This window comes from Lycorma delicatula, chromosome 7 (assembly GCF_047948215.1).
Source record: "Lycorma delicatula isolate Av1 chromosome 7, ASM4794821v1, whole genome shotgun sequence".
Classification (NCBI taxonomy): Eukaryota; Metazoa; Arthropoda; class Insecta; order Hemiptera; family Fulgoridae; genus Lycorma; species Lycorma delicatula.
In genome coordinates this window covers 13,331,568-13,357,659 of record NC_134461.1, presented here as the reverse complement: position 1 = coordinate 13,357,659, position 26,092 = coordinate 13,331,568, and the positions used below count along the sequence as shown (strand labels likewise).

Genomic DNA, 26,092 nt, shown 5'->3' with positions numbered 1-26,092 from the left:
TATGCAGCTCTTCCTCTTAGTTGGCTTTTTGTTATGTCCATCAGTATTGTTGGACTGCTATTGAGGAAGAGGAAGTAAAGAAGATTTTTGAGGACATCGCAAGAGGTCTGAGTAAAAAAGATAAGGTAGAAAATATAGAAGAAGAATGTTAAAAAGGAAATTCTTAAAATCAGCAGAAGCGAACTTAGGTGGAACAAAGAGAACCGGCAGAAAACTTTGGATTTCAGATGATATATTGCAGCCGATGGATGAATGTAGAAAATATAAGAATGCTGGTGATGAAGAAAGGAAAAGGAACTATAGACAATTAAGAAATAATATAATCAGGAAGTGCAAACTAACAAAATAAGAGTGGATTAAAGAAAAGTGTTCAGAAGTGAAAAGAAAAATGAACATTGGTAAAATAGACGGAGCATACTGGAAAGTTAAGAAGATAAATTTTTGGGGTACATAAATTAAAATCTAATAATGTGTTAAACAAAGATGGTACACTGATTTATAATATGAAAGACAAAGTCGATAGGTGGGTGAAATATATTGAAGATTTATACAGAGGAAATGAATTAGAAAATGGTGTTATAAAGGAAGAAGAGGAAGTCGAAGAGGATGAAATGGGAGAAACAATACTGAGTTCTGAATTTAAGAGAGCATTAAAAGATTTGAATGGCAGAAAGGCTTTGACAATACTTTTTTCATCTTTACAGTTTTACACTTTAAATAGCAGCCAAAATTCTGTACTAATCCTTATTCTAGTAGTAAATTTAAAAAAAAACTATTTTTTAAATTAATAATATTGACATTTCGTTATTGCATTTAGGAGAAAATGTTCTAAGAAAATAAATAAAATAAAATAAATTTTTTATTATAATTTGTTAAAAATAATACATAATACACACCGCCTCAAGAATGGGATAGTATTTAGTTCATATATAAAAAAAAATTGCTTCCGCATTTGCCTGTAACAGATTGAGGGAAACTGCAAGAAATAGGCTAGATGATGAAAATAGATATGGTTTAGAGTCCATTTTAATTTTTAAAAACATAAACCTGTGAAGATATTAAATACAATTATTGCATTATAGATTTATTGGAGCTTATTATTATAATACATTATAAACATCAGTATACATAATTCATAAGTATGGACATCAAACAGTGATCTGACGACTCTTTTAAAAATTTTTTCTGATTTTTTCAGCGAGCTCCAGTAGATGATATTGTACTTAAGATGGGAATACGTGTAAGCATAATAAAATATTTAATAATGGTATAGAGATTAGGATTTTATTAAGTTGTTACAAAGCAAAATGATACAATTTGATTTTGTTGCAGATGAAGTCAGTTTGATTATCCTGTTAAATAAAAATGTCTTAGAATATGTATCTGTAAACATCAAAATTGAGGATTTCAATCCAAAATAAAGTTTGCCACCGTATTGAAAAAGCAGCAAAAGGTTTCATGCATACCAATAGTGTGTTCTAAATGCACTCAAAAGTTGAGGAAAAGTTTCTCAATTAAAATTCATTGCAGCATATCTGGTTTTCAAGGTATCAGTTGTGTTACACTTAAAATGAATGCCCTGTATATGAGGTGCGGTCTGAAAAGTATTCAACCTTATTTTTTATTGCTGTAACCTGTTGTAGTATGGTAGGGAGAATGTTATGGAATATGACCTTGATTTGTATTGGTTGCATACGATTTACTGTTTTGCTGTCATTATTGCTAGTTGCTACTTAGTGGCAGTCATGAAAATAAAACATGAAAGTAGTGGTTAACATATTTTTGTTGCTATTCAAACAGAAGACTGAATTGGTTGAGCAGAGAATCTGTATTAAATTTTGTCAGAAACTTGGTGACATGCAAATACAAACAATAAGAAAGAAGCTTTTGGTGAAGAGACTATGGGTGGTACACTGATTCAACAGTGGTATTGCTATTTGCATAATAGCCAAGTGTCTATTGAAAGTGACGTATGCTCTAGCAGACCTTCCACCAGCAAAAATATTGAAAAAATTCAACATGTTCGATAGATGGTGATGAATGATGATGATAATAAGAGTGCTTGAAGTTGAAGTAGGAATCTCATTTGGTTCAGTGCAAGTGATTTTAACAGAAGATCTCAGGGTTGGCGTGTAGCAGCAAAATTTGTCCCAAAACTTCCAACTAGTGAGCAAAAGGAAAACCGACTACAAGTAGCACAAGATATGCTGGAATGTGCTAATATTGATTCTGATTTTATATAAAAATTAATAACCAGAGTAAAACATGGGTCTGACTATGATCCTGACAAAAAGGCAGTCATCCTGTCTAAAAATTCAAAGACCATAGCTTTGGGAATATGGCAGTTGGAAGATTCATCACACCAGTGCTGCATCCTGTGCATCATAACTTATCCAGAGATTGTTAGCAGAACATAGTATTGAGTGACTTTAGCATGCTTTTTATTCATCTGACATGGCTTCTTGTGATTTTTGCCTTTTTTCTAAGCTTAAAGCTTCACTTAAAGAAAAGAGATATGACAACAGAGAAGAGATCAAAAGAAATGTAATAAGAGGACTTATGATATTCTCTAAAAAGCTTTGAAAAATACTTCTGATAATGGAAATGTTGCTGGATTAGTAGTTATATTAGAAAGATCCTGCTTCAAAGTAACAAGTCATTAAACTAAATAGGACAATTTTTTTTTATAAGCCAAGATCAGATACTTTCTGATCATACCTCTTCTTTAAAATAACTTGCTTACATTTACATATAATCTCTGTTGCAAATAAAATTTTCAGAAAAATTGAATTATTTTGATTATTATTTACCAGATGTGATGCATAATTTGATTTTGTATTCATATTATTGTTAAGCAGATGTTCCTTAATCTGTCTGTGCATTTTTTCCGATTTAATCAATATTGAATGTAATTTATTCATTGCGTTTAATGTTGTTATACATTTCTTAATGCTTTTCAATAGCTTTTTTGCTTTATTATTTTTTGTTGTGCACCATTTTTTTTTTTTTTTTTTGTGTAATGTGTATATTATATACATTTATTAGTGTTTTATCTTCGTGATAAAGACTTATAATGAAGATGGAAACATGTTATTAGATTAAAAGTTGCAAGGTGGATTTAAATTAAGATATTTATATTTTTTGTACATTATAATTGATTAATTAATTATTTGTAACTGTTAATTTTTCTGACGATTAAAAATGTTTGTTTTAGAACTTTTATCTCATTGATCCATACTTGGTTGGATTTATCGGTACAATATTGGCTCGACGATTTATATATAATGGTTTATGTAAAATTCTTCTCACATGGTCACCACCATCAGTATGGCCTGTTGTACAACAGCTTTTAAGGTATTTGATAACATATTATTATAATATTATTCATATTTTACCTTTTTTATTTTAATAAATTAAAATTATTAAGTTTAGAAATTTGTTTATATAAAGTTGCAGATTTTTAAATGAATCTTATAATATTTTAATATCAGAACTGTATTTATTAAGATTATGTTTAACATATTTATTTAAATCGATTACAACATATATGTATCAGCAGTTTTACCAGTGCATCCTTGATTATTTTTTTGTCTCAGTTATCATCAAGTTCCTCCAAGAATGATGTAGTCATCTTAATAATAAGCATTCCAAGCAAGCTTACTGGGAGAACTGATAAGTGAAGCAGTTGTCCCATTGCTTTCTTCACTGAATCAAATGTATTTTTGCCTGTCGTCATGCTAAGCCCACTGAAATGCAGGTGATTCAGCCCTGAAAGTAATAACTTCATTCAATAACATGTTGAGGCTCAAATATATCTTGACATTCCGGTTCGCTTTCTGCATCATCTTGTGGTTTTTGTATTTTGTTTAAGCATTTTGTGCAAAGTGCTCTGCCTGGAATTAATTTTAAATTTGGATTGATTGTTGAAAGTGTCAAAAATATTTCTCAAAGAGATTTTTTAACCGGTTTAGTGTGACAGCTAAATGGGTCAGAGCAACAACTTTTCCCATTAATATGAAAATATTTTATCTAAACTTTCGGTTTTATGAAAAGTTCAGATATTTTTTTGTTTCAGTACATTCACTTCTTAAAGATATCAATGTTATTTGCTGTTCAGTAAACTCTAAAATATCTTGCAATACTGAAGATATTGTAAGTCAATTTGTAACAAACTGTTTCAGTGAGAATGCCAATTGAACACTCCATAATCCGATTTTTTAAAATGCAAGGGTTCTTATAATAACAATACAGTTAGTATAAATGATAAAACTACCAATTGCATCTCACTTTGTCTTATCCCAGTTTCTCTACAGCTAAAATAAAAAAATTTCTAATTAATAAGATAAAAATAAAAGATATCACATAAAAGAGAAGTTCTTTGCTAATAAAATTACTTTATAAACAAGTGTACATTACCTAACCACAGTATTAACACTAGCAACAACACAACATATCACACTGAAATCAAAACAGTAACTGACCTTCTACAATGTTTATATTCAAGAGTATGCAAACATTCATGTCCATGCATTTTTATTCACTTTCATGTTTAATCATGAGTTTGTGTGTACGAGTCATACTTTAAGTAACAAACTATCTAGAATATAAGCTATCTCATTATAGACATATCAAACTATTTTGTGTAGTAGGCCTATATTATTATCTGAAAAAATACATGGTGTAAATTTTTTGAATACATTGTTCGTGGTTAGAAGGAACAGTGTTTTTAGCGGTTTTAATGGCTTGATTACTCGTCAACCCCTTTGAGTAACAAAATAAATTTTATATATGGTTTTAAAGTACATAAAGAGTACTTACTGCTGTAAACATTTCAGATTTTTGCAACCTGTCCCACATGTGGTTTTTGGGCTCCAAAAAAGAGACATTTTTAAAATCTTACGATATATGGCGGCCATTTTATTTAATGAAGGACACTCAGTAACAGTCCAATTTTTTTTTAGTACTACTGGTACCTAAGAGTTAGAAGGAAAAAACAGGCCTGTTATCTTAAGCTTTTCATTATTATTTTGGGCCCAAAATTTGAAAAAAAAACAACAATTTGGAAACGTAACTACAGTAAATATTACAAGATTTGGTTATGTAACAAAATGAATTTTGAGTACACTCTAAAATGAAGTTCCATCTTTACTCTTTCCAAAAAGCCCTTTTTCACTGTCCGTACGATGTAAAATAAGAATGCTTCAGCTCATGGAAAAGCGATGAAAATGGCTGTTTTTACCTGTTTGTGAGTTAGAAAATAGTCTGTTACTCAAGAAAAACTTTTTTTTAAATATAAAAAAATATTTTTTGGCCACTACAAGGTGGGTAGTTAGCATGTACCAAATTTCATCAGAATCAAAAATAGTGATGAAATAAAAGTTCTGAAAATTTGTTGATTTAAAATGCAATACCCCTTACCCTTTGGTCCATAGCAGAAGAGCTAAACATCGGTAAAGATGCAGTACGTACAAATCTAACTGAAAAAAATTAACCACCGAAAGTTGTGCTGTTGTTTCACACTTTTTGACCGAAAAACAAAAAGGGCCTGATTTATCATGAATTTGACCCAACTGGTCAAACTGTGAATTCTAAATTCTATTTGGAAGTAATAAAATGCCTGATGCGACGCATTCATTGAATCCGGCCCGAGTACCAGGATCTGAGTAGTTGGATTCTCTTGCATGACAATGCTCCAGCACACATTGCAACAGTTTTAACACATTATTACACCGCAAATAAAATCACCGTCTTATCCCACCTGCCCTATTTACCCGACTTGGCTCCAGCAGACTATTTTCTGTTCCCGAAACTCAAGTCGAAGATGAAAGGTCGCTTTTTCGACGACATTCTGGCCATCCAAAGGGCTTGCGCCAAGTAGTTGAAGGCAATCCACAAAGTGATTTCTTCAGAGGGTTTTTACATGTTCTAACAGTGCTGCAGCAAGTGTATAACTAGAGAAGGGTTCTGTGTACAGGGCTGATTTGAGTATTTTCATTTATCTTTAAATTAGTATTTTTATTTAATTTAGTTCAGGAACTTTTCAGACACACTTTGTATGTAGTCAAATAATTAATTAAAATAATTAAATATTTAATTTTAAAACATTAGTAAATAAACATTCTATTATTGACTTGGAAACTAATTTGGAAATAATTGGAAGTCACAAAAGAAAATGATAATAATAAAAAACTAGAAAAATATCATATATATAAATGTAGACAGAAATTCAGCTTAATCAATCTGCAGAGATAATTTGATAATGATATTCTTATCAAAGCTTCTATAGAGCAACACTTTTGTTAATATTAGGTAAAGTTTATATCATGTTAGTACAGTGCTGTATTTAGTGGCTGGCCACAAACTTGTAAAAAATTTTAATGTTTTAAAATTGAAGATTTAATTATTTTAAGTAATTTTGACTATGTCATGTATGGATAATATTTTGTTAAATATTTTATTAATGTTTTTAATATATAATCAGATTTTAATTTTAATCAGCTGATGAGGAAATTCCTCAAAAGCGCTCTTGATTTATAAAAACGATAAAGAAAAATGATTTTGTACTTTGGTGGATTGTGCTGAATTTTGTTTTTGCTTTTGGTATTAATTGGTACAGAGCAAGATATGGGTAAAAAAAGAATTTATTTAAATTATTATTATTTATATATATATACATATATATATATATATATATATATATATATATATATATATATTACAGATTAAAAGCTTGTAAGTACAAATATGTATTAACATTAACAGTAAAAAACTGAACGTAAGGTAGCTCAGATGCAGTTGACAGTTGTAAAACTCTCCCCTTTAAAAAGTGTACTGTTGTCAGTTTTTATTTTTTAATAGAGATTAATTTAGGTATGCTTAAAAGGCATTGGAAGGGATATTGAGCTTAACCTGATAGGGATTGCACTTATTACAGTTATATACTGTGCAATTTTTAGTTAGGTAGGAAGTTGAGTTGCTGAATAAGCCAATGAGGGGGGGAGGGATTTGATTGTGTTAATCCAGAAAGGATCAAGCAGTTCCTTTATTTTAAGGATACTTTGTTGTCCTTTCCTAAAAGTGTATGTAATGAAAATGGCGATTAATAAGATAGAGATCATGATGTCAAAGTTGTTGGTCAAAATTTTCTATTTTGTTGTCATCCTTCATGTTAACTCATCCCACTTGAATCCATTTCCATATAAATTTATGAAGTATTTGGAACCTAAAATACTTCTGTTTTCAAAAATGATTTCTGTATTAACCAGATAAAATTTTTCTTTTTTTCCAAAAACAAAGAGCCAAAAGGATGAGAAAATAATATGGTTGATCATTTCACAGCTAGTTTCCTAGTGAAACTTCATTAGAAGTGATATACTTTCCCAGGGAAAGTATTACATCTCCTAGTGATTAATGAAGTGATATACTTTTCTTGCAGGTATTTTATTCATTCTTCTAATTTTTTTTTTTCATTCTTTACTTAGGTTACTTCTTCTTGGTGTTGTACTGACATGTCTTGTTTGGTGTGCTTATCACATAATGCAAAATCATCCAATTGTCAACATATTTTATCTGTGTTATCCGTAAGTTATTATTAATGTTATTACTTAATGAGTTCAATTTTTGTGTTTTTAGTGTGATTATTTTGTTCAAAATGTAAGTTTTGTAAACAAACATTTACTATTATTATCCACATCTAAATTCTTCCTGTTGTCTAGGAAATCTTCTGTAATGTGTTAACTAATGTGCATTTCATAAGATTTATGATAATTTGTGATTTATAATACATTATCTTTGCAAATGTCCATAAATTTGAATTATTAATTTTACACAATTATTAAATTATTATTATTATACATGTATTAATGTGGTTCAAATATTAATGAGAATTTTTTCTTGTAAAAAAGAACTGCTCGTGTGAAGTTGTGACTGCACTGAATGAGAGAGTGGACTAGGAGACACTACCCTTTTTTTCTTTCTTTTTGTTAATGTGGTGGAGGAACCCCATTTACAGGTGCCAAGGTTCTGCAAGATGTTATTAAGTGTGTGTGTGTGTGTGTGTGTGTGTGTGTGTGTGTGTGTGTGTGTGTGTGTGTGTGTGTGTGTGTGTGTGTGTGTGTGTACCTGCGCACTACCAACTAAACTTACACCCCAGGCTAACCACTCCTCCTGGTAACTGCTAAAGCGGCATTATTTCAGGAGGGGGGTAAACGCCCATACACATAATCAGACACCACTAAAAATAAAGTAGCACCAAACACGCACACACCCAAGAACAATGCATCACAATAACACACGAGACAATCGAAGCCAAATGCGCACACCTAACCTAGTATTAGACACCACCCTAGCCTATCGCAGTTCTGTTCGCATCATCGGATTGATCAGTAGCATGATGAGCGAGCAAGAGATGCATGTGTACATTGCACAACACATTATCATTAAATTTTTAATTAAAGAAAATGTTAAACTGATGATAATGTACACCAGACTATCCGGTGGTGATGTGTTATCGAAGGCGGAAGAGTACTGATGGTTAATGCCTTTACAGAAGGAAATGGAAGGGTTGAAATTGAAGACTATGAGTGATGTCCACGCATCAGTGTTGCAACCGTGAACATTCACCATGCAACTGATTTTGGACAACAAATATATCAGTTTGCGCAAGATAGAAGGTAGAAATTAGAGTTCGCAGCATAAAAACAGTTATTCGTGACTATCTCAGATACAGTAAAATTGGCACCAGGTGGGTACCTCACCTCCTTAACTTCGAGTAGATTTTTATACGTGAAGATGTACTCATCTTTTAACACATTACAAGTAAGATGAGGAAGGTCTATTGAAGTGTACTTTCACAATGAATGAAACATGAGTCCACCAGTTTATACTTGAAAGTGCATTGATGGATTTACTAAAGAAAAATGAGGCAGGACATGTGAACCTGAAGATCATGATGTCAGCCTGTTTTGGGTCATTAGAGGAATACTGTATGTTGATTTTTTGCATCAAATGTAAGGACAGAATACCTTGAATGCCGCCTACTACAACTACATATGGCTTCTTATGGCAACATGTGAAGCCATCCTACAGATAGAAATGCCGTGATACTCCAATAAACAGCACAATCGTGCTTCAGGACAATGCGCAGCCCCACACTGCACATTTATTGTCAAAGACACTCGAATATCCAGCCTACAGTCCCCACCCTTGTCCTTGTGATTATTGTTTGTTTGGCTTGCTCAAGGACACGTTAGGTGAACATCATCTTGTGACTGATGATGAGGTAAAAAAATTTGTGCACAGCTGACTCAGCACAGCCAAAAGAATTCTGTGAACGGTTATTCAAAACTTCCAAAATGATGGTAAAAGTGTGTGGATATTCATGAAAACTATTTTGAACTATTTTGAGAAAACGTAATATTCATTTTGTCAACTTTTGTAAATAAACTATTTTTGCAGACAATTTCTCATTTAAATTTGAATCACCCTCATAATATAAATGCAATAAAATTTTTCTTATAAAGATTTGTCATATATTTTTACAAGTAAAAAATAAAAAAATAACATATTGCTAGGGATTATAAAACAAACACAAGGTCAACTCTATTCAAAATGAAGGTTAGTTATGATCAATAATTAGAATAATATGAAAATATCAATAATATCAAAATATGAACATATTGATTTTTTGAGTGATTGATTAATTAAGATAAAAGTAACAAAAAATATAAATATTGACATATCAATCTTCTTCATAACTTATAATTCTGCAAAAGAAATATACAAGTACAGAATTGTCAGCTTTTTTGTCATTAATGCTGCTTCTAGGATTAATACATGAAGTGATTTCTAGAACCGGCTATGATAATAGTTTCAATATGGTGAACAGACAAAGAGATGATAGAAAGAAAAAGCTTGATTAATTTAATTTACTTATAATTTTAATGTTTTTAATTATCATCCTTAATTTGTTTACTTTTAATCTTATTTTTTATTTCAGAATCTCAGTATATTTTATATTATTTGGCTTAACTATAAGTCCATTCTTTGATGTGATGTCTCATCCGTCATTAATAATTGAAGAAACAAAGGGTAGAATTATAAGTAAGTAGATAGTTATATTAATCAAATTATTTTTATTTAAATAAATATGTTAAAATGTATATTTATGTTTGAAAAACATGTTGTAGCAAATAGTAGCATACTGACTATACATGCACTGTAAATTCAGTAACAGCTGTAATCTGAGTTTGAACTCTAATTTAATATATAGATGCTAATGTTTATCTGTCTGTCTCTCTGTTTACAACATCATGCGAGAACTAATCATCTGATTGCTTTCAAATTTTCAGAATACATTCGTCTTATCCCAGGTAAGGTTTTAAACCATAATTCAAGGCCTCAGTCCCCTTGTGGGTGAAGTTGTGAATTAAAGGTATTCATTAAAGAAATAAAAATGAATCCTTCTACTTCATTCTATTTCTGTCACCATGGTCACAGAAATATAATGAAGTAAAATGACCAATTCTTTTTTCTTTAATGAGTATTGTAAAATATTTAATACTCTCACAACCATGAGGATAACAAATGTGTTGGGGTTCAGGGAATGGAGCTCTCTGACTAAATGTTTAGGCAAGCGTAGTGAGCCCTGACCGACTAGCAATTCTATAAAATTCTTTTAATAAAAAAAAAAGTGTATTATATACAGAATTAAATAATGTTTTGCTACATTGTTATTAAGAACTAATCTAACTGTTTTATTACCAGTGCCATGAATAGCACCCCACTGCAGCCACTTGCAAACTGGAGTGTTAAGTGTGATTCTGATATTATCATTTTGAACTCTGCACTGCTGGCAATGAACCCTTTCAGATATTAACTGACCTTTTGTTTTACAAACATTTAAGGCTTATCTAAAAGCTACTAAATTGGTTCTTGACACGATTGAAGTAATCCTTTTCTTTATTGATACCTCGATCCCAGTAGTGTTTCCGCATTAGCATCGGTTGTATTGTCTTCAGATCTATTTGCAAATTTCCTGTAATTATAATTATTTCAAATCTTTGATCTTTTATTATTAATTTAACTGTAGGAAACAAAAAAAAATGCAGGGCGAGATTAGGTGAATGTAGAGGCTATGAAAGAAATCATCCATTTCTCATACAGAATTTCTTATTAACTATCCCAACACATTACCATCATAAAGCGGCCAAGACTTCCTTCGCCACAGCTTGGACTTTTCCTCTTGCCAGCCTTTTTTTTTTTGTAGCGTTTTAAAGCTTCATGGTGATAATGTGAGTTTACAAATTATGCTTCCTACAAAAATTTCATGTGAATGGCACTTTTATTATCAAAAAACCTGCCAGCATGATCTTGACATTTAATAATTGCATTTACCTTTGTGTTGTTTGGACTTGTTGAATTTTTCCTAGCCCATCACAAAGACTGAACATTAGTTTTAATATAGAAGTAAACCTATGTTTCATTGTCTGTTATGATGCTCATGAAACAAAACAAAAAATGTTTGTCATTGAATTGTTTTAACAGTTCCTGACCGATTGCATTAATTTTTGCTCTTTCTATCTTTTGCTTCTCTTATATCAAGCAGAGCGCAAACTCTACATTACTTGATGCGTTTAAAATCTTGCGATTAAAATGTGGTTTCATGAGCCAGTTGAAATTGCTTGAAATGAATCTGGTTGGAAATCATGGCAGTTGAATTTTCTCACAATCGTTTAATAGTTGTAACTAAGTAAATGAAGCATGGATTCATTGTTATCTGCCAGAGACCAAATAGCAGTCATAGCAGTCTAAACAGTGGGTTGGAACGGGAGAAAGTGCACCAAAGGAAATGAGAATGGTTCCATCTGCAGGAAAGTCATGACTATAGTTTTTTTTTGGGGATTCTCATGTTGCATTGCTCATAGAGTACCTAGAAAAATGCAGGACCGTCACCAAAAAGTATTATGTTTCACTACTGGATGAATCTAAGGGTGCTAATTCAGGCTAAATATCCACATCTGGCTAAAGGTAAAGTGCTCTTTCACCATGATGATATGCCAGCATACAAGTTTTGGGTTGCTGCAGAACTTCATAATCTGTGCTTTAATTGCTTTCACATGTGTCATATTGGCTGGATTTGGCTCCCAGTGATTGCTTCCTTTGTCAAAGCTGAAGAAATGGTTCACTGGATGAAGATTTTCTTCAAATGATGAGGTTAAAGCTGGGACAACCACTTATTTTGCAGAGTTGGACAAATTGCATTATACTGAGAGTAGTAAAAAGTCAGAAAGTCGTTTCTCTAAATATATTAAATTGTAGTTGTATGCTTTGAAAAATAAAAAAAAATTCTGAAAAATCTTCTGTTTTCTTTGTCAGGCCGAGAACTTTTCAGACAGCTCTCATATTGTTTGATATGCTTCATTGTAAAATCTGGCAGATAAAATAAATTAAATTTACAGCAGCAGATTCCCTTCTTGTGAAAATAATTACTTTTTGGATGTATACAACTTAAATTAAGTAGTTTTATTTTAAGTATACATAATAAAGATTTATTTATTATTTTGTTTACAGACATTGTTATTTTATCTACATTTTTGTAAAAAATTGGACAGAAAAAAAATTGTATCTTCATTTTCTTTAATTAAGTTTACATATTTGTAGCATGATTATAAAATATTCATACATGAAAAAAATTGCGTAATATCATCAGATCGTTTATTTATTAATCTTGTTTTCTTTTCTTTAGGTAAACCACTTCATAGTTGTTCAACATCACCGCAGACTATAAGAGAAGAAGTTGATTTTTTAAAAACTGATTTTAATAATCGAATGAAACAGATTCTATTTAGTTCTGTACTAAATGCATACTATGCTGGATTTGTTCCATGTTGTTTTGCACAGGTATAATTTTAGAAATTCTTTTAAACTCTTTTTATTATTATTAGATTAATTTAGCTAGCCTATAATTTTGTTTCTTATGATCATTAAACATAGAAATGTAATTTCCAATTACAAGATACAAGGTGCGTTCTGAAAGTAACAAGAATTTTTGGTTTTTGGATAGAATTTTATTTATTTGTCTACATTAATGTTATCCCCTTCAAAATAGTCCTCATTAGATATTATACACTTATGTCAGCGGTTTTTCCAATCCCCAAAACACTTCTGGAACTTAATCTTTGGAATAGTGTTTAGCTCTTTCAGCTATTTGCTTTTAATTTCATCTATGCTTGTAAAATGACGGCCCTTTAAGGTTATTTTATTTTTGGGAATAGAAAGAAGTCACACGGGGCCATGTCTGGTTAATATGGCGGCTGGGGTATCATTACAGTGTTGTTTTTGGCTAAAAATTGACGAACAAGCAATGAAGTATGAGCAGGTGCATTATCGTGGTACAAAAACCATGAATTGTTTCGCCGCAAATCTGGGTATTTTTTCGGATTGCTTTATGCAGATGGCATTGAATTTGTAGGGAATACTCCTTATTGATCGTTTGACCTTGTGGCAAGAACTCATGATGTACTATACCGTTAAAATTGAAGAACACAGTGAGCATAACCGTACTTGTTGAGCTTTTTTCAGTCTTGGTGATCCAGAATGCCTCCATTGGGACGATGAGTCATAGTTTTGACATCCGTAAACCGTTTCATCACCTGTAGTGACATGTTTCAGTAGTTTTGCATCGTTGTTGACTTCATTTAATGACTTCTGAGCAACTTCCATTCGCCGCTGTTTTTGTTCAAAATTCAACAATTTTAGAACAAATTTTGCTGTCACACGTTTCATACCCGAAACATCTGAAAAAATTTCATGGCATGAACCAGTTGATATCCCAACATCATCAGCGACTTCTCTGATCATTCATAATCATTTTTTGTCTTTTTCCACATTTTCATTGGTTGTTGATGTGCTGGGGCATCTGGGGCGCTTGTCATTTTCACGACCGTCTTGGAAATGTTTATACCACTTGTAAACCCTTGCTTTACTCATACCAGACTCGCCAAAAGCAATATTTAACATTTTTTAAAACATTGCTACACTTTATTCCATTCTTATAGCAAAATTTAATACAAATTCTCTGATTCATTATTTATGCAAATAAAAAATAGCCGATCATACCAAAACACATGTTATCCTTTTGACAGCTGACGACAGACTAAACATCCAGTATAGCTAAAAATGTACAGATACTTTTTTTCAGGCATGTTTAGCAATACAACAATGAAAAAAAATCCTGAGAATTGGACTAATACAACCCGTGAAATTTCAAAATTCTCGTTACTTTTTGAACACACCTTGTATATCTTAATAGAGAAATAATTTTATAGAATCCCAGAAATTTTATTCATCTATTTTTTTTATAAAAATTTATGTTGTGCTATTACAATTTCTGTGAATTATTTAAAAGTCACTATTGATGATTCTTAGTTGTAAATTCTTTAGCAGTTATTTTAGTTGTGGTTACTGTTGTTTAAAAATTGTAATATATTATCATCTTTTGCCATTCTGCCCTCTAGTTCAATATCCTCTTTCACTTAGTTCATCTTTTTTCTAAATCTTCTGATCTTCGGCTTGTTCCATTCATTTTTTCTTTAGCCAAATCATTTCTGTTCTATGGTCTGATCACTTTACACGACTGTTCCACTTAAGTCATGACTTTTTCATTTACTGGTCCTTTTTGCTTTGTTGTTTTATCCTCTGATGCAGTCTCAAGAATTTTGTTTGTAACTTTGTTGTTCTGTTCTTTCTTATTTTTTGAGTCATTATAAATAATCTTTAAGTTTTTATCGGTTCTTTAATAAAACATTGTAAAAATAGTCCTATTTATTTAATTTTTTTACTAATTAATTTTTTCTTTTTTTTGTTGTAATTTTCAGAGTTACCTATATTATGATGTGTACTGGGCCACACAGCATTTAACATTTGTTTGGCTAGGTTGTTTTACTATGTATCTTGTACACTGCTATCCTATCAAGTGAGTATTTATAAAACTTATATTTAAATTATTTTCTGTTTTATTAACAAGGTGAGTAACTTAAAATCGAACTGCTACAATCTAAACACAGTTGTCACAGTTAACATTTTATCAGTGAAATAAAAGGACGAAAATTTACATTAAAATAGATTCTGTATTTACATTAGCAAAAATTTACATATATTCCATATTTTTACAAAAGATGTTCAAAATGAGCACCCAAAGTAATGAAACACTTTTGTGCTTGAGTGATAATATTGAGAGATACCTGATACAAAATATTGATGTAGGAGCCAATGATTTCTTTTTGAATGTTCACCTTCAGTTTGTCAGTAGTATGGGGGGGGGGGGGGGATTTGGTCCATAAACTATATTCATTAAATTGCTCCAAAGGAAATATTTGCAACTACACTGATATGGGGAATGAGCAGGCCACTGTCCTATGCTGACAGTGTGTTCTGTAAAAGCTGCATGAACAAATTAAATGCTATTGAATTATTTGTTGTGTGCACCTTGCGTCATATTTTTGGATGAAGTTGTTCTCTTTTTTCATAATCTGTTTCATAAACTGATCATAGAATTTCTTGTAATCATACTATTTACATTAAAAAAAGATTGTTGAAATATCAGATAAATTTTTATCAGTTTCAATCAGCTCATTACTTATGGACATTTTAATTTATCAATTTGTATATTTTTCAATTTTATTATGTTTTCATAATTTTTTATTTACATAATTCCATGTTTTTTTTTCTTAGTAAATTTATTTTGTTCAATTTTATTTTTTGCTTCTTTCAATAGCTTGTTCAGTAGTTAAGTATGGACTTGATACTTAGTTTTTTTTTTTTAGAGAAATATAATTTTTATGTTTTATATAATAATTCCTTTATATTAATCATATTTAATAATTATTTTATTATAACCCATGGTTTTCTAGAGTTTTAATTCTGGAATTTTTTAACTTTCCTAGTTTTAGCAATTAATTCATGTACTAATTCAATTAATAATTGCATTGCTTTCTTTTATTATCTACAAATTATACCTCTTCCCAAGCTAACGTTTCACTTAATAACAATTTTTTGAATTAATACGTGAAAACGTCATTAAAGATTCAGTTATATTTACTAACTTTGCCTTAATTTTTATTCCAATTTAGGTATTACGACACACTTCACCAAGCTGCATTACATTTAGGAAAATGGGCAAAAATTGAAGGAAGGTCTTGTCACTTGCCTTCACATCTGTAAGTAATTTATTATTATTAATTTGAATATTTTAATTTCATAAGTACGTATTTTCAGGTGTAATTGTTTTTTTTGTTACTAAGAATATTTTCTATTATTTTATAAAATTTATTACAAAAGCTACTTTTTAAGTAAGGTCCGTTTTAAATACAAACAAAATTAATAAAGATATTGTCAAAAAGTTATTTTATTTCACTCTTTACACTTTATGCTACTTTTCTTCATAGTTATCGTGTTTGTTTAAACATATATCATACCGCTTTACTAAACTGTTTATGCCCACATCGTAGAAATCAGCTATCTGTGAAGACAACCAGTCTTCAACTGTTATTCTACAGCAAGGGACTGAAAATAGAACCCTGCAAGCTTCCCCTGGTGATGGATTTTTCCACAGTTAGGTGCACATCTTTAAACAGAGCCGTACAATTAGACAAATAGTCACGTATTACGACCTGCAGGGCTACAGGAACATTGCGGCGTTCCAACTCATAGAGGGCAGAACTCCAACACAAGAAAGGAAATGCTGCCTCTATGTCTATAAAAATTGCCAAAACATATTTACAGTCGGTGTTTTCTACCTCGGCAAGAGCATTTAAGATGTAATCCTCTGTGCCACCCCTTTCGTGAAGTCATACTGGCCTCAATTTAAAAAACAGTTCATCTCATTATTTCCCAGAGCCATTCCACACCCAGCCTTTCAAGCAACATGCCAATTACTGCAAGAGGCTGATGGGTCGTTAACTGTCGACCTCACTAGGATCATTTCCTGGTTTTAAGAGCACCCTCATCAAAGCCACTTTCTAACAAGTCGGGAAGCAGCCCCAGCTAAGGCACCCCATGAACAGCTTGCCAAGTGGCTCTCATGTGACAGGCAGCAGGTGGTAGAATATATCCAGGTCAAGTTGGTTAATCCCTGTTGCCTTTTTCAGTGCCATTCGGGAAATTACTCTGTCTATATCTACAGGATCCACAGTCCATACGCCAGGGAAGGGCATAACCTTCGCCCTAACGCTCACCTCTGCTTCACCCTTCGAAGTATCTGGTAACAGAGTATCCAGGAACGCCTGGTAAGTCACCACAGATGTTGAAGTGTGGTCATGACCACCAAACTCACATTGCACACTAGACAGCACGTGCAATGGCTTTGGCCGGTAACATGATTTTGCGAGCTGCCAGGGGCTGCGCTGCAACTCGCGCATGAAGTCTTGTCATAACTTGAGTCTGGCTTCCTTGATGGCATGAACATACTCATTAGGAGCGCGCCGGTAGATCCACAGACACTCAGCGCGCATGACATCAATGATAATCCCTGTTCTCCTAGCAGATCTAACTATTGCATGCAGCACGCTAAGGTCAGAGGACCACCATTTTTTCCCGGGTTTCCACTTGTGTTTAACAGATGACTCCCTGGAAGCATTGGTCATGACGGCTGCAGGCACTCCCCGATCAGCAGACTGGCCACTACCTAAGGGTCTGTCCATTAGCCAAGGCCGCCGTAGCACCCTATCGCTGCCAGTCTTGATGGGTCAAATTGTTCAGCCATCAATTCCACCTCCTCTCTACGCTCCATGCGCCATTCCAAACCCTGCAAGGCAGCTACGCACTCGCGTTGCAGCCTGTACTGATCCAGGCGTTTTGGTTATAGCAACCTGAATCTGGAGCTCTTAGACCGCCTCCAAAAATGATCTCATAGGTTATAAGCCTATGATTGCTCATACTAGCCTCAGGCCAGACAGTCCAACTCTTGTACTTCGCAGCAAGTCACCCGTCACCAAAGTGATATCAATGTAACTTTCTCCCAGTTCGGAAGAGAAGCACTATCATAAGAAATGTTGTCAATAAAACAATTTTGAATTTAATAACAAATATTAAAAAAAAAAATCATTACCTATGGAATTTCCATTATCAGCAATTATGTCAGAAATATATTTATAATATTTTGAGAGTAAATTAGTACTTGGAATTACTCATACATGTAAAGGTTTAATATGGAAATGATTTGTTCATGATATTCTCATTAAACAGTGTTCCATGAAGAAACAAAGAAACTTTCAGTACATGTTCTACTGGTGAAAATAATGTAAAACGTTCATATAAACATACAGCATTTTTACACTATGATGTGATAATGCAGCACTTCCTTTATCTATATGATAATTTATGATGACAGGTCCAATTGAAGTATACAATTTTCATTGTTGACTGGCTGTTAATATTGCCAACCTATACAATAAAATCTTTTTATTGTAACATACATTTCAATTTAGCTTTTTATGTAACTATTTCGTTTTACTTGTGTAAATTATTGAATATACACAGTTAAAATATTGTTTAGGTAAATTTTTTTATTTCTTTTAAGTATCAATACTCTACGAGTATAAATATTAAAGAGTATAGATATTATAGAGTATAAATACTCTATGAGTATTTATACTTAATTAATTAGTATATTAATTAACTAATTATTAATTAGTATACAGTAATAATATCATTGAAAACATTACTAAAATCTACAGTAGAGAATTATTCAAACCAGCATACAAACCTAATAACCACATGATAAATATTTTTAAAAAAATCAAAATTAATAATAAAATAAACAATGTGTGTGGAATCTATAAAATTAAATGTAAAGATTTGATTTTGATACTATTTGTGTAGGAAAAAAGATCCTTTAAAACTAGATTACTTGAACTTAATAAAAATTACAAAAAATAATAAATTAGGTTTATTTAATATGGCCGACCATTTAATAAACAATAAACATTTTATTTATGATAATAACACAAATTTAGAAATATTACAAATTAATAAGATGACATAAAATTAAGTATAGTGGAAAAATATTACATTTATATACAACCAAAATTTCAATTTGATAAACCATCAGATAGTGTTTGAAAGAGATGTCTTATAAAAACTGCAACAGATAGCAGCACTTGTGTATATTAATACGCAGTTAACATTATTTAAAAATGTTTACTTTACAATAACAGAATTATTTCAATCTTGACTGAGGATGTGGCATCCCACGAATGTACTTATATGAAAAATTAAGGTTAGGATATGTCTTATCTCAATATTCTGTACTAGTTTGTTTATTTAATGGAATTTCAACATAATTTAACAGTACAAAGGAATAATATGCATCTTAAAAAGTTTAATTTCAGTAAAATAAATGTAGATTTATAATTTGAAATTTGAAAAATTTTGAGCAGCAGTCAAAAAATGACTTTCAAAAATGAATTATACTACAAAAATTGATTTCTTTAAAACAATATTATCAGCATGGTTTTATGATGCAGAATTTAAACAAAATTTTTAGTACACTTGTTGAATCGATGCCAAATGATGTACGTGAAGTGATTAAGAATAAAGGATATTTTAATTACTAGGTGTTTACAAATTGTACAGTTACGATTTTTTTTTCAAAATAAAATTACTTTTTATTAAATAACATTGTGTTTGGATTAATCTCCGTGCTACTGTATTTTACAGTTTTCTGGTTTACGTATCAAATATCGAACATTTATTTTTAGGGTACATGAATTCATGTACTTTTGCTGGGTTTAAGAAAAATCTACTCTTAAAAAGTGTAATTTTGGTCTGCTGCTTACATAGCTACTTAGCATGATTAATTTGGGGAAATAACCCTTTCTATATTGTTTCAATAGAGAAGCACAAAAAAGTTTTGTATTTATTCTCTTTAGATGTACCATAGTTGGGCAACCTTGACCGATAAGTTCAACTCATACTACATCATACTATGTATGCTTTTTGGTATTTTCAAAGATTATTTTATATTTCAGTGTGTTTGTTACCTCTGATAAAATTATATTTTGTGGAATGTAAAAAACCTTTTCTGGTATGCATTTGTAGTTTATTAATTTTCTTTCAGAATTCATTGTTGCTTATTCAAGTTATGCTCACTCATATTTCGGTTCTTTTTTTTAATGGAGTGTGAAACGGACTTGATCAGTGATACCCAAATAAATTGGGTAATGTTGCACATTCACCACACAATATAAGTAACTTTTTTTTATACAAAACGGTAGACTTTCATTTCATATAATTATTTATTTTTACTTTAATCTAAGTGAAATAAGAAATAATTTTATGTAGTCAAATCAGTGTTGGTGACTTATATGTAATTCTTTTGTTATTTGTAAACTGCATTTAAATCTGTTGTGTTTCTTGAAATTATAAAAGAAACATAAAAAAATTAATTTTATTAATAAACGTAAATTAATGTCCGATTGAAATTTAAAACTTTTTCATTACATTGAAACAAAAATTATTTAAAAAAAAAAAAGATGCTGCTTGATCCTAAAAATGCTCACACTAATTCTGAGTGATAGGATCACCATTAATATGGTTAACAAAATGTGCTTTCTTAAATATCCAGAATATAGTTAAGATTATATTAATAAATCAATCCCATTAAGCATATGTATTGTAATTTTTTTATAATTTTGTGTTTTTAGGTGGGCTGAATCAACATTATGGCATCAAGGGGCTTTAGTAAAACATTGCAAGGAGTTGTATAAAGCTGAGGGCATATCAAATGCAGCTGAGCCTGGTAATCCCACACATACAAGATTTTACGTGAGTATTATTTTTGGTCATTTAAAAATGTTTGCTGTATTCTACAATATATAATTATAATGTTTGTATTTTTCTCTTAAAATTCATATTGCAATATCTCAAACAGCAATGATAGGAAGTGGTTTTTTAATACTATAACTTTATTTATGATTCTTTTAATATATCAGAATCTCTCTTTCTCACTCTCTGTTTCTCTTATATATGTATATCACAATCCATATAGATTGGTCCAACATGTGATTTACTGAGAACATTTGAATGGGAAATTTACAATCGCCCACCATATAGTCCAGACTTAGCTCCTTCTGATTACCATTTGTTTGGGAAATTAAAAGAATTTTTGAATGGTAATAATATAATAACATTTTTAATAATATAATAGAGACAAAATTATATCTCTAAAGTAAAGACTGCTGGGAAATCCTTCTCCTTAAGGTTGGCAAACCTGTATATATATATATATATATATATAATGTGTGTTAAAATAAACAACATAACCAACAAACAGAATAACCAATAAAAAAAAAAAAACACTAATAGTAGACTTTCACAGGATCTCGGGTCTGTAAACTTAAAAACAATCACTAAAAACCACAAAATTTGTAACTCCATTGCCATTACTGGAATGATGTAAACTTAAAACATCATACATCCGTGTTCATAAACATAGTTGCCAACTGCTACAACCCACTATGTCTTTAATTAAAACATCTTCAAATACGATCTCTTGGTTCATCATTTCAAATTTTTGTTTAAATTTACAGCTATAATATGTTTCAAATTATTAATTTTTTTATTGTTATTACACATTTCCAAATTATTTTTGCAATCAAAATTATTTTATTATTTGAATTTTCAAAAATTTATATTCCACATATATATATATATATATATATATATATATATATATAAAAATATATATATATATATATATATATACATGAGGGATATCTCTAAAGTAAAGACTTCTGGGAAATTCTTCTCCTTAAGGTTGGCGAACCTGTGTCATTCATGATCATGCTATTAATCTAGATACTGCACTGTTGTCTGTAAATTGTCCCGTTGTAATATGTTTGATTATGTGTGAATTTTTATGTTATAAAATGAATAGGAAAATCGATGTTCCCGCCGACTGTGAAATACATGAGTCATACGTTTTTAAACCATCAAAACATTAAGCTGGCTGAAATTCATTGGCAGTTGGTTTCTGTGTACGGTAATAATGTAATGAATGAAAGAAACGTCCAAAAATTGTTTGAAAGGTTTAGAAATGACAGAATTAATGTGCACGATGAGAATGTTCAGGGAGGGCTTGTTAAAGTTCATCAATAATGAAATTAGAAAAGATTGTTGCTCAATGATTTCCAACCTGGCCCTTTTTTTCCTGATGTTTCAAGAGCTGTTATCAGTCGCATTGATCATGACCATTTAGGTTTCAGAAAGGTTTGTGTGCGTCGGGTGCCATACGTCTTAACGGAACATCACAAAAAAATCTGAATGGGATCAGCTTTGGAATTTTTTATGCGCTAACAGAAAAAGGTGATGAGTTCCTCAATTCAAATGTTGGGTGATATACATGGATTTCATATTACACGTCAGAGAGAAATTGGCAGTTGAAGTGAATGGCGTCATCCTCAATTGCCAACCAGACCAACAAAGGTCAAGTCACAGCCATTTGGAAGGAAACTGATGGCCACAGTCTTTTGGGATCGGTTTACCATACTGCTGATTGATTTCATGCCATGTGGAACGACTATAAATGCAGTAGCCTACTTCAAAACTATGTAAGTTGCTGTAACTTACATAGTTTTGAAGTAGGCTTCAATGGCGCGCTGTGCGCCATTCAAAACTGGTGACATCATCCTGCTGCATGAATAATGCAGATCCACATGTTGCTGATCCCGACACGCGATTTACTGAGAATTTTTGGATGGGAAATTTACGATCTACCACCGTATAGTCTGGACTTAGATCCTTCTGATTACCATTTGTTTTGGAAATTTAAAGAATTTTTGAATGGTAAGCAATTCGTAGGTGATGATGTACTTAAAATTGCTGTTAATCAGTGGCTAAATGGATTGGCGGCAGAAGAATATGAGGGTATATTGACGCTGGTGTATCGCTATGATAAATGTCTTAATTGATGTAGTGATTATACAGAGAAGTAGTACAAGGTATGCAGTTTAAGAGAAATAAAATATATTTATAAAGTTTTCAGAATAGATTTTTTTACAATGAAACGATCTTTAGTTTAGAGATAACCTGTCATATATATTAATTTTATAATGATGAGATATTTCTGCCACTGTCTGTTCAGATAATTTTTTTACCTACTGTGTTTTTTGTTTTCAAGTTATGATGAGTACTATGTATTGTTATCCCATTTCGTGATTTTTCTTTTTTTTATTTACATTAAATGCTGTAATGCATTATTTGTTGATTTTATTTATTTAATTTTATTAATTTCTTTTCTTGCATGTGTTCTTTTCAAATTAAATTTCTCCTGTAGAAATGTTTTTGAATAAAATATATAGAACGTTTCAGGAAACATCTGCCATATTTTATAGGTCCATTCCTCTCTAAAATAAAGAAAGAAGTTCATGTAAACATAGGTCTAGAAATATTCTGTTTTTTAGTTACATCTAGTAAAAGATTTAACTTTGATTTTTACTCTTAACAGTCAAATAATATTGGTTTATAAGAAAAGGTGTTATTTTCTGTTTCATGCATTTAACATGTGTCTTTGTTCCATGATTTCAAATATGCAATCCAAAATTGAACTGAGGGCATGATTTTTTAGTATATTTATAGGAAACCTCATTTTTAAAGGTATTATATGGCCTATGCTATATTATATTATCTAGTATCAGTTTTTCTTTATTCTCCTATTCAGCCTCTGAAATACCCCTATTCAGTCTCCAGCGAGCATATTCAGGCTCCATTTTTCCTGTTAACAAGTTTCCATTACTGACATTCTGCTGAAAGCTTTACCATTCTCATCACTTACATTGCCAAAGTCGGGTGGAAAATGTGAATTCAGCTTATTGTTAGAGACATTTGCATCCCAGTTTTTTCATTGTTTTTAAGAAGTCCATTTATCAATTCTATGTAGTTCTCGGCCTTCTTTTTACCCAGAAATGATACTTTGAAGTGATACCCGTGCTGCTTTCTCATACATATTCATACCCTAAGGCCTTCATTAGCTTACATATCTGTTGTCCAACAAATATTCCTTCTTTGATTTTTGCCTCGGTGATCATGTGATACTTGCTGTTATCATATAAGTAACCTTGGTCATTATGATCCATTACTTTTAAAAAAAAATTTCATCAAACAAGTTTTATGTGTAGTGGTGAAAAATACACATTCTTCAGATTCACAAGAGCTAGACAAACAATATTTTTCTGACCCAAGAGTGCTCTCTCTTCAGCCAGTCTTTTTTAATGTGTTGTTTTCTATAGTTCCACTTTAATAAAAAACATCAATGGTTAGTGTAATTGAGCTGCAATCTTAATAAAATCACCTTTAGGTCTCCTCTTACGTGTCAAGAATATTTTTCATTTATCATCATCAGAGAAAATTTCATATTCTGATAAGTCTTCTTCATTTGTGCTGCAAAAGCAAGAGAAATTGATAATGGTTTCTCTTTTCTGTTGTGAAGGAGGACAGCTTTCAAATTCATTGTAGAGGAATCTGTAAATAATTTCCATTCTTTAAGATTGTGACGGTGCCCTAGTAAACCCCATAAAGAAGTTACATCATTACAGTACACTGTATTATATTGTTATGAGAGCAGGTGCTAAAATTCTTGCTGCCTAACTTTGATCTGTAATAAATATGGTTCGTTTATAAATATCTTTGGAAATTCATATTTCATTATTAATATAAACATTTGACATAATAAATCTGTAGCAATGTTTAGTCTTAATACAGAAATTTTAACAGTTTTCTTTTTTTTTATGAGTATCAATTACATAAAAATATGCAGACGTAAGGACAAATTTTATAGTTATATTTGGGTTCTGTATCAAAATTTCATAATAATAAGCCAAAATTAAAATTATTATTGTAACAAAACTTGTAGAGCAGTGAAATATTATACCAAAACTCTATAAACACAGACTACAAAGCAAAATTAGTGGTTTTATATCGAATCTTACATGAATAGTTTAAAAAAAAGTAGATTTTAGAACTGGACTACCAATATTTTACCAGAGAATTGTTGTAAAGCCCGAAAAAAATTGTGCTGAAAATCATACTTTTTTAGGTGTAGTACAAAATTTACTTTGTTAAATTGCTAAATTGTAGTGAAAGATTTTCAGAAATTTTTTTTTATTGTTTGTTTTTCAAAATTGATTTTAAATAGGTATTATATTTGTTTTTTTTATTTACTTAATTGCATAATTTTTTCAGAATTAAATTCTGTGAAAACTTTGAGAAATTTTGTTTGGCTATTGGTTGGTAGTTTAATAAAAGAAATTTTTAATTTTTCTTTTCTTTAAAGAAAGTTTAAACAGGCTTTTATTATTGTTTCTGTATCTGTTATTGTTTTAGTGTATTTTAATGTAAATATTATTATGTACTGAAAATTTTATTTGTTAAACCAAGCATTTTTTTCTATTTCAGGCAATATTTAATAACCCTTCGGTGTTATTGTGTTCACTTGGAGGATTCCAATTATCATTGGTTATATTACAGGTTGTAATACTAGTCAGAGTCTCAGAATGGTATCAAGTGATGTCACTAACTCTTTTACTTGTTGCCAATTATTATACGTTATTTAAATTGGCTAGAGACTATCTTATATGTTTTAGGGTGTATAAAGCTGAAGAAATGTTACAAGATAAAGCTGGTGGTGGATAAATTTAAAAAAATTAAATTATCTTATTCAAATGTGAAGCTTATTTTTATATTATTTATTGCATATTTTTTTTATTTTCTATTAAAATGACCTTGAAATACTTTTTGTGTTTTTTTTATGAGACTGAATGTGAATCATTTTAAGTGATTATTTATTTGTAACTTATGACTGAGTCTCTTTGCTGATAAAAGGGAATATTCCATTTTCCCTTTTTTCCTGCTGATGAGTTTGTTTTTTTTATTATTTAAAAAATAAAGTAATATCTATCACCTAATTTCTGTTGTATTGATTTGTAAGGTTTTTCTCCTATTTTGTTTAATTTTTTGGATCATCAGTTATTCTTTGACCCTTTGTGTGTTCAATTGTAATCTTTTAACCTCAATATGTTCCAGTCTTTCTCTTTTTCAG

At 30.8% G+C, this 26,092-nt stretch overlaps 1 protein-coding gene across 5 annotated transcripts in view; it reads left to right on the top strand.

The window, feature by feature from the left end:
- The window catches only part of LOC142327785 (transmembrane protein 39A), a 39,885-nt gene extending 14,101 nt beyond the window's left edge, over nt 1–25,784 (top strand). For 4 of the 5 annotated variants that reach the window (XM_075371114.1, XM_075371115.1, XM_075371117.1 and 1 more), the window contains 9 exons: nt 1,199–1,240; nt 3,215–3,354; nt 7,482–7,580; nt 9,998–10,101; nt 12,746–12,900; nt 14,877–14,974; nt 16,131–16,217; nt 20,703–20,823; nt 25,450–25,784. In XM_075371114.1, coding sequence (XP_075227229.1) covers nt 1,199–1,240; nt 3,215–3,354; nt 7,482–7,580; nt 9,998–10,101; nt 12,746–12,900; nt 14,877–14,974; nt 16,131–16,217; nt 20,703–20,823; nt 25,450–25,686 — 1,083 coding nt within the window. In that variant the 3' untranslated portion in view covers nt 25,687–25,784. The remainder of the gene's footprint in view (nt 1–1,198; nt 1,241–3,214; nt 3,355–7,481; nt 7,581–9,997; nt 10,102–12,745; nt 12,901–14,876; nt 14,975–16,130; nt 16,218–20,702; nt 20,824–25,449) is intronic. The other variant, XM_075371118.1, reaches the window with a different exon arrangement.
- The last annotated feature ends 308 nt before the right edge of the window (nt 25,785–26,092 follow it).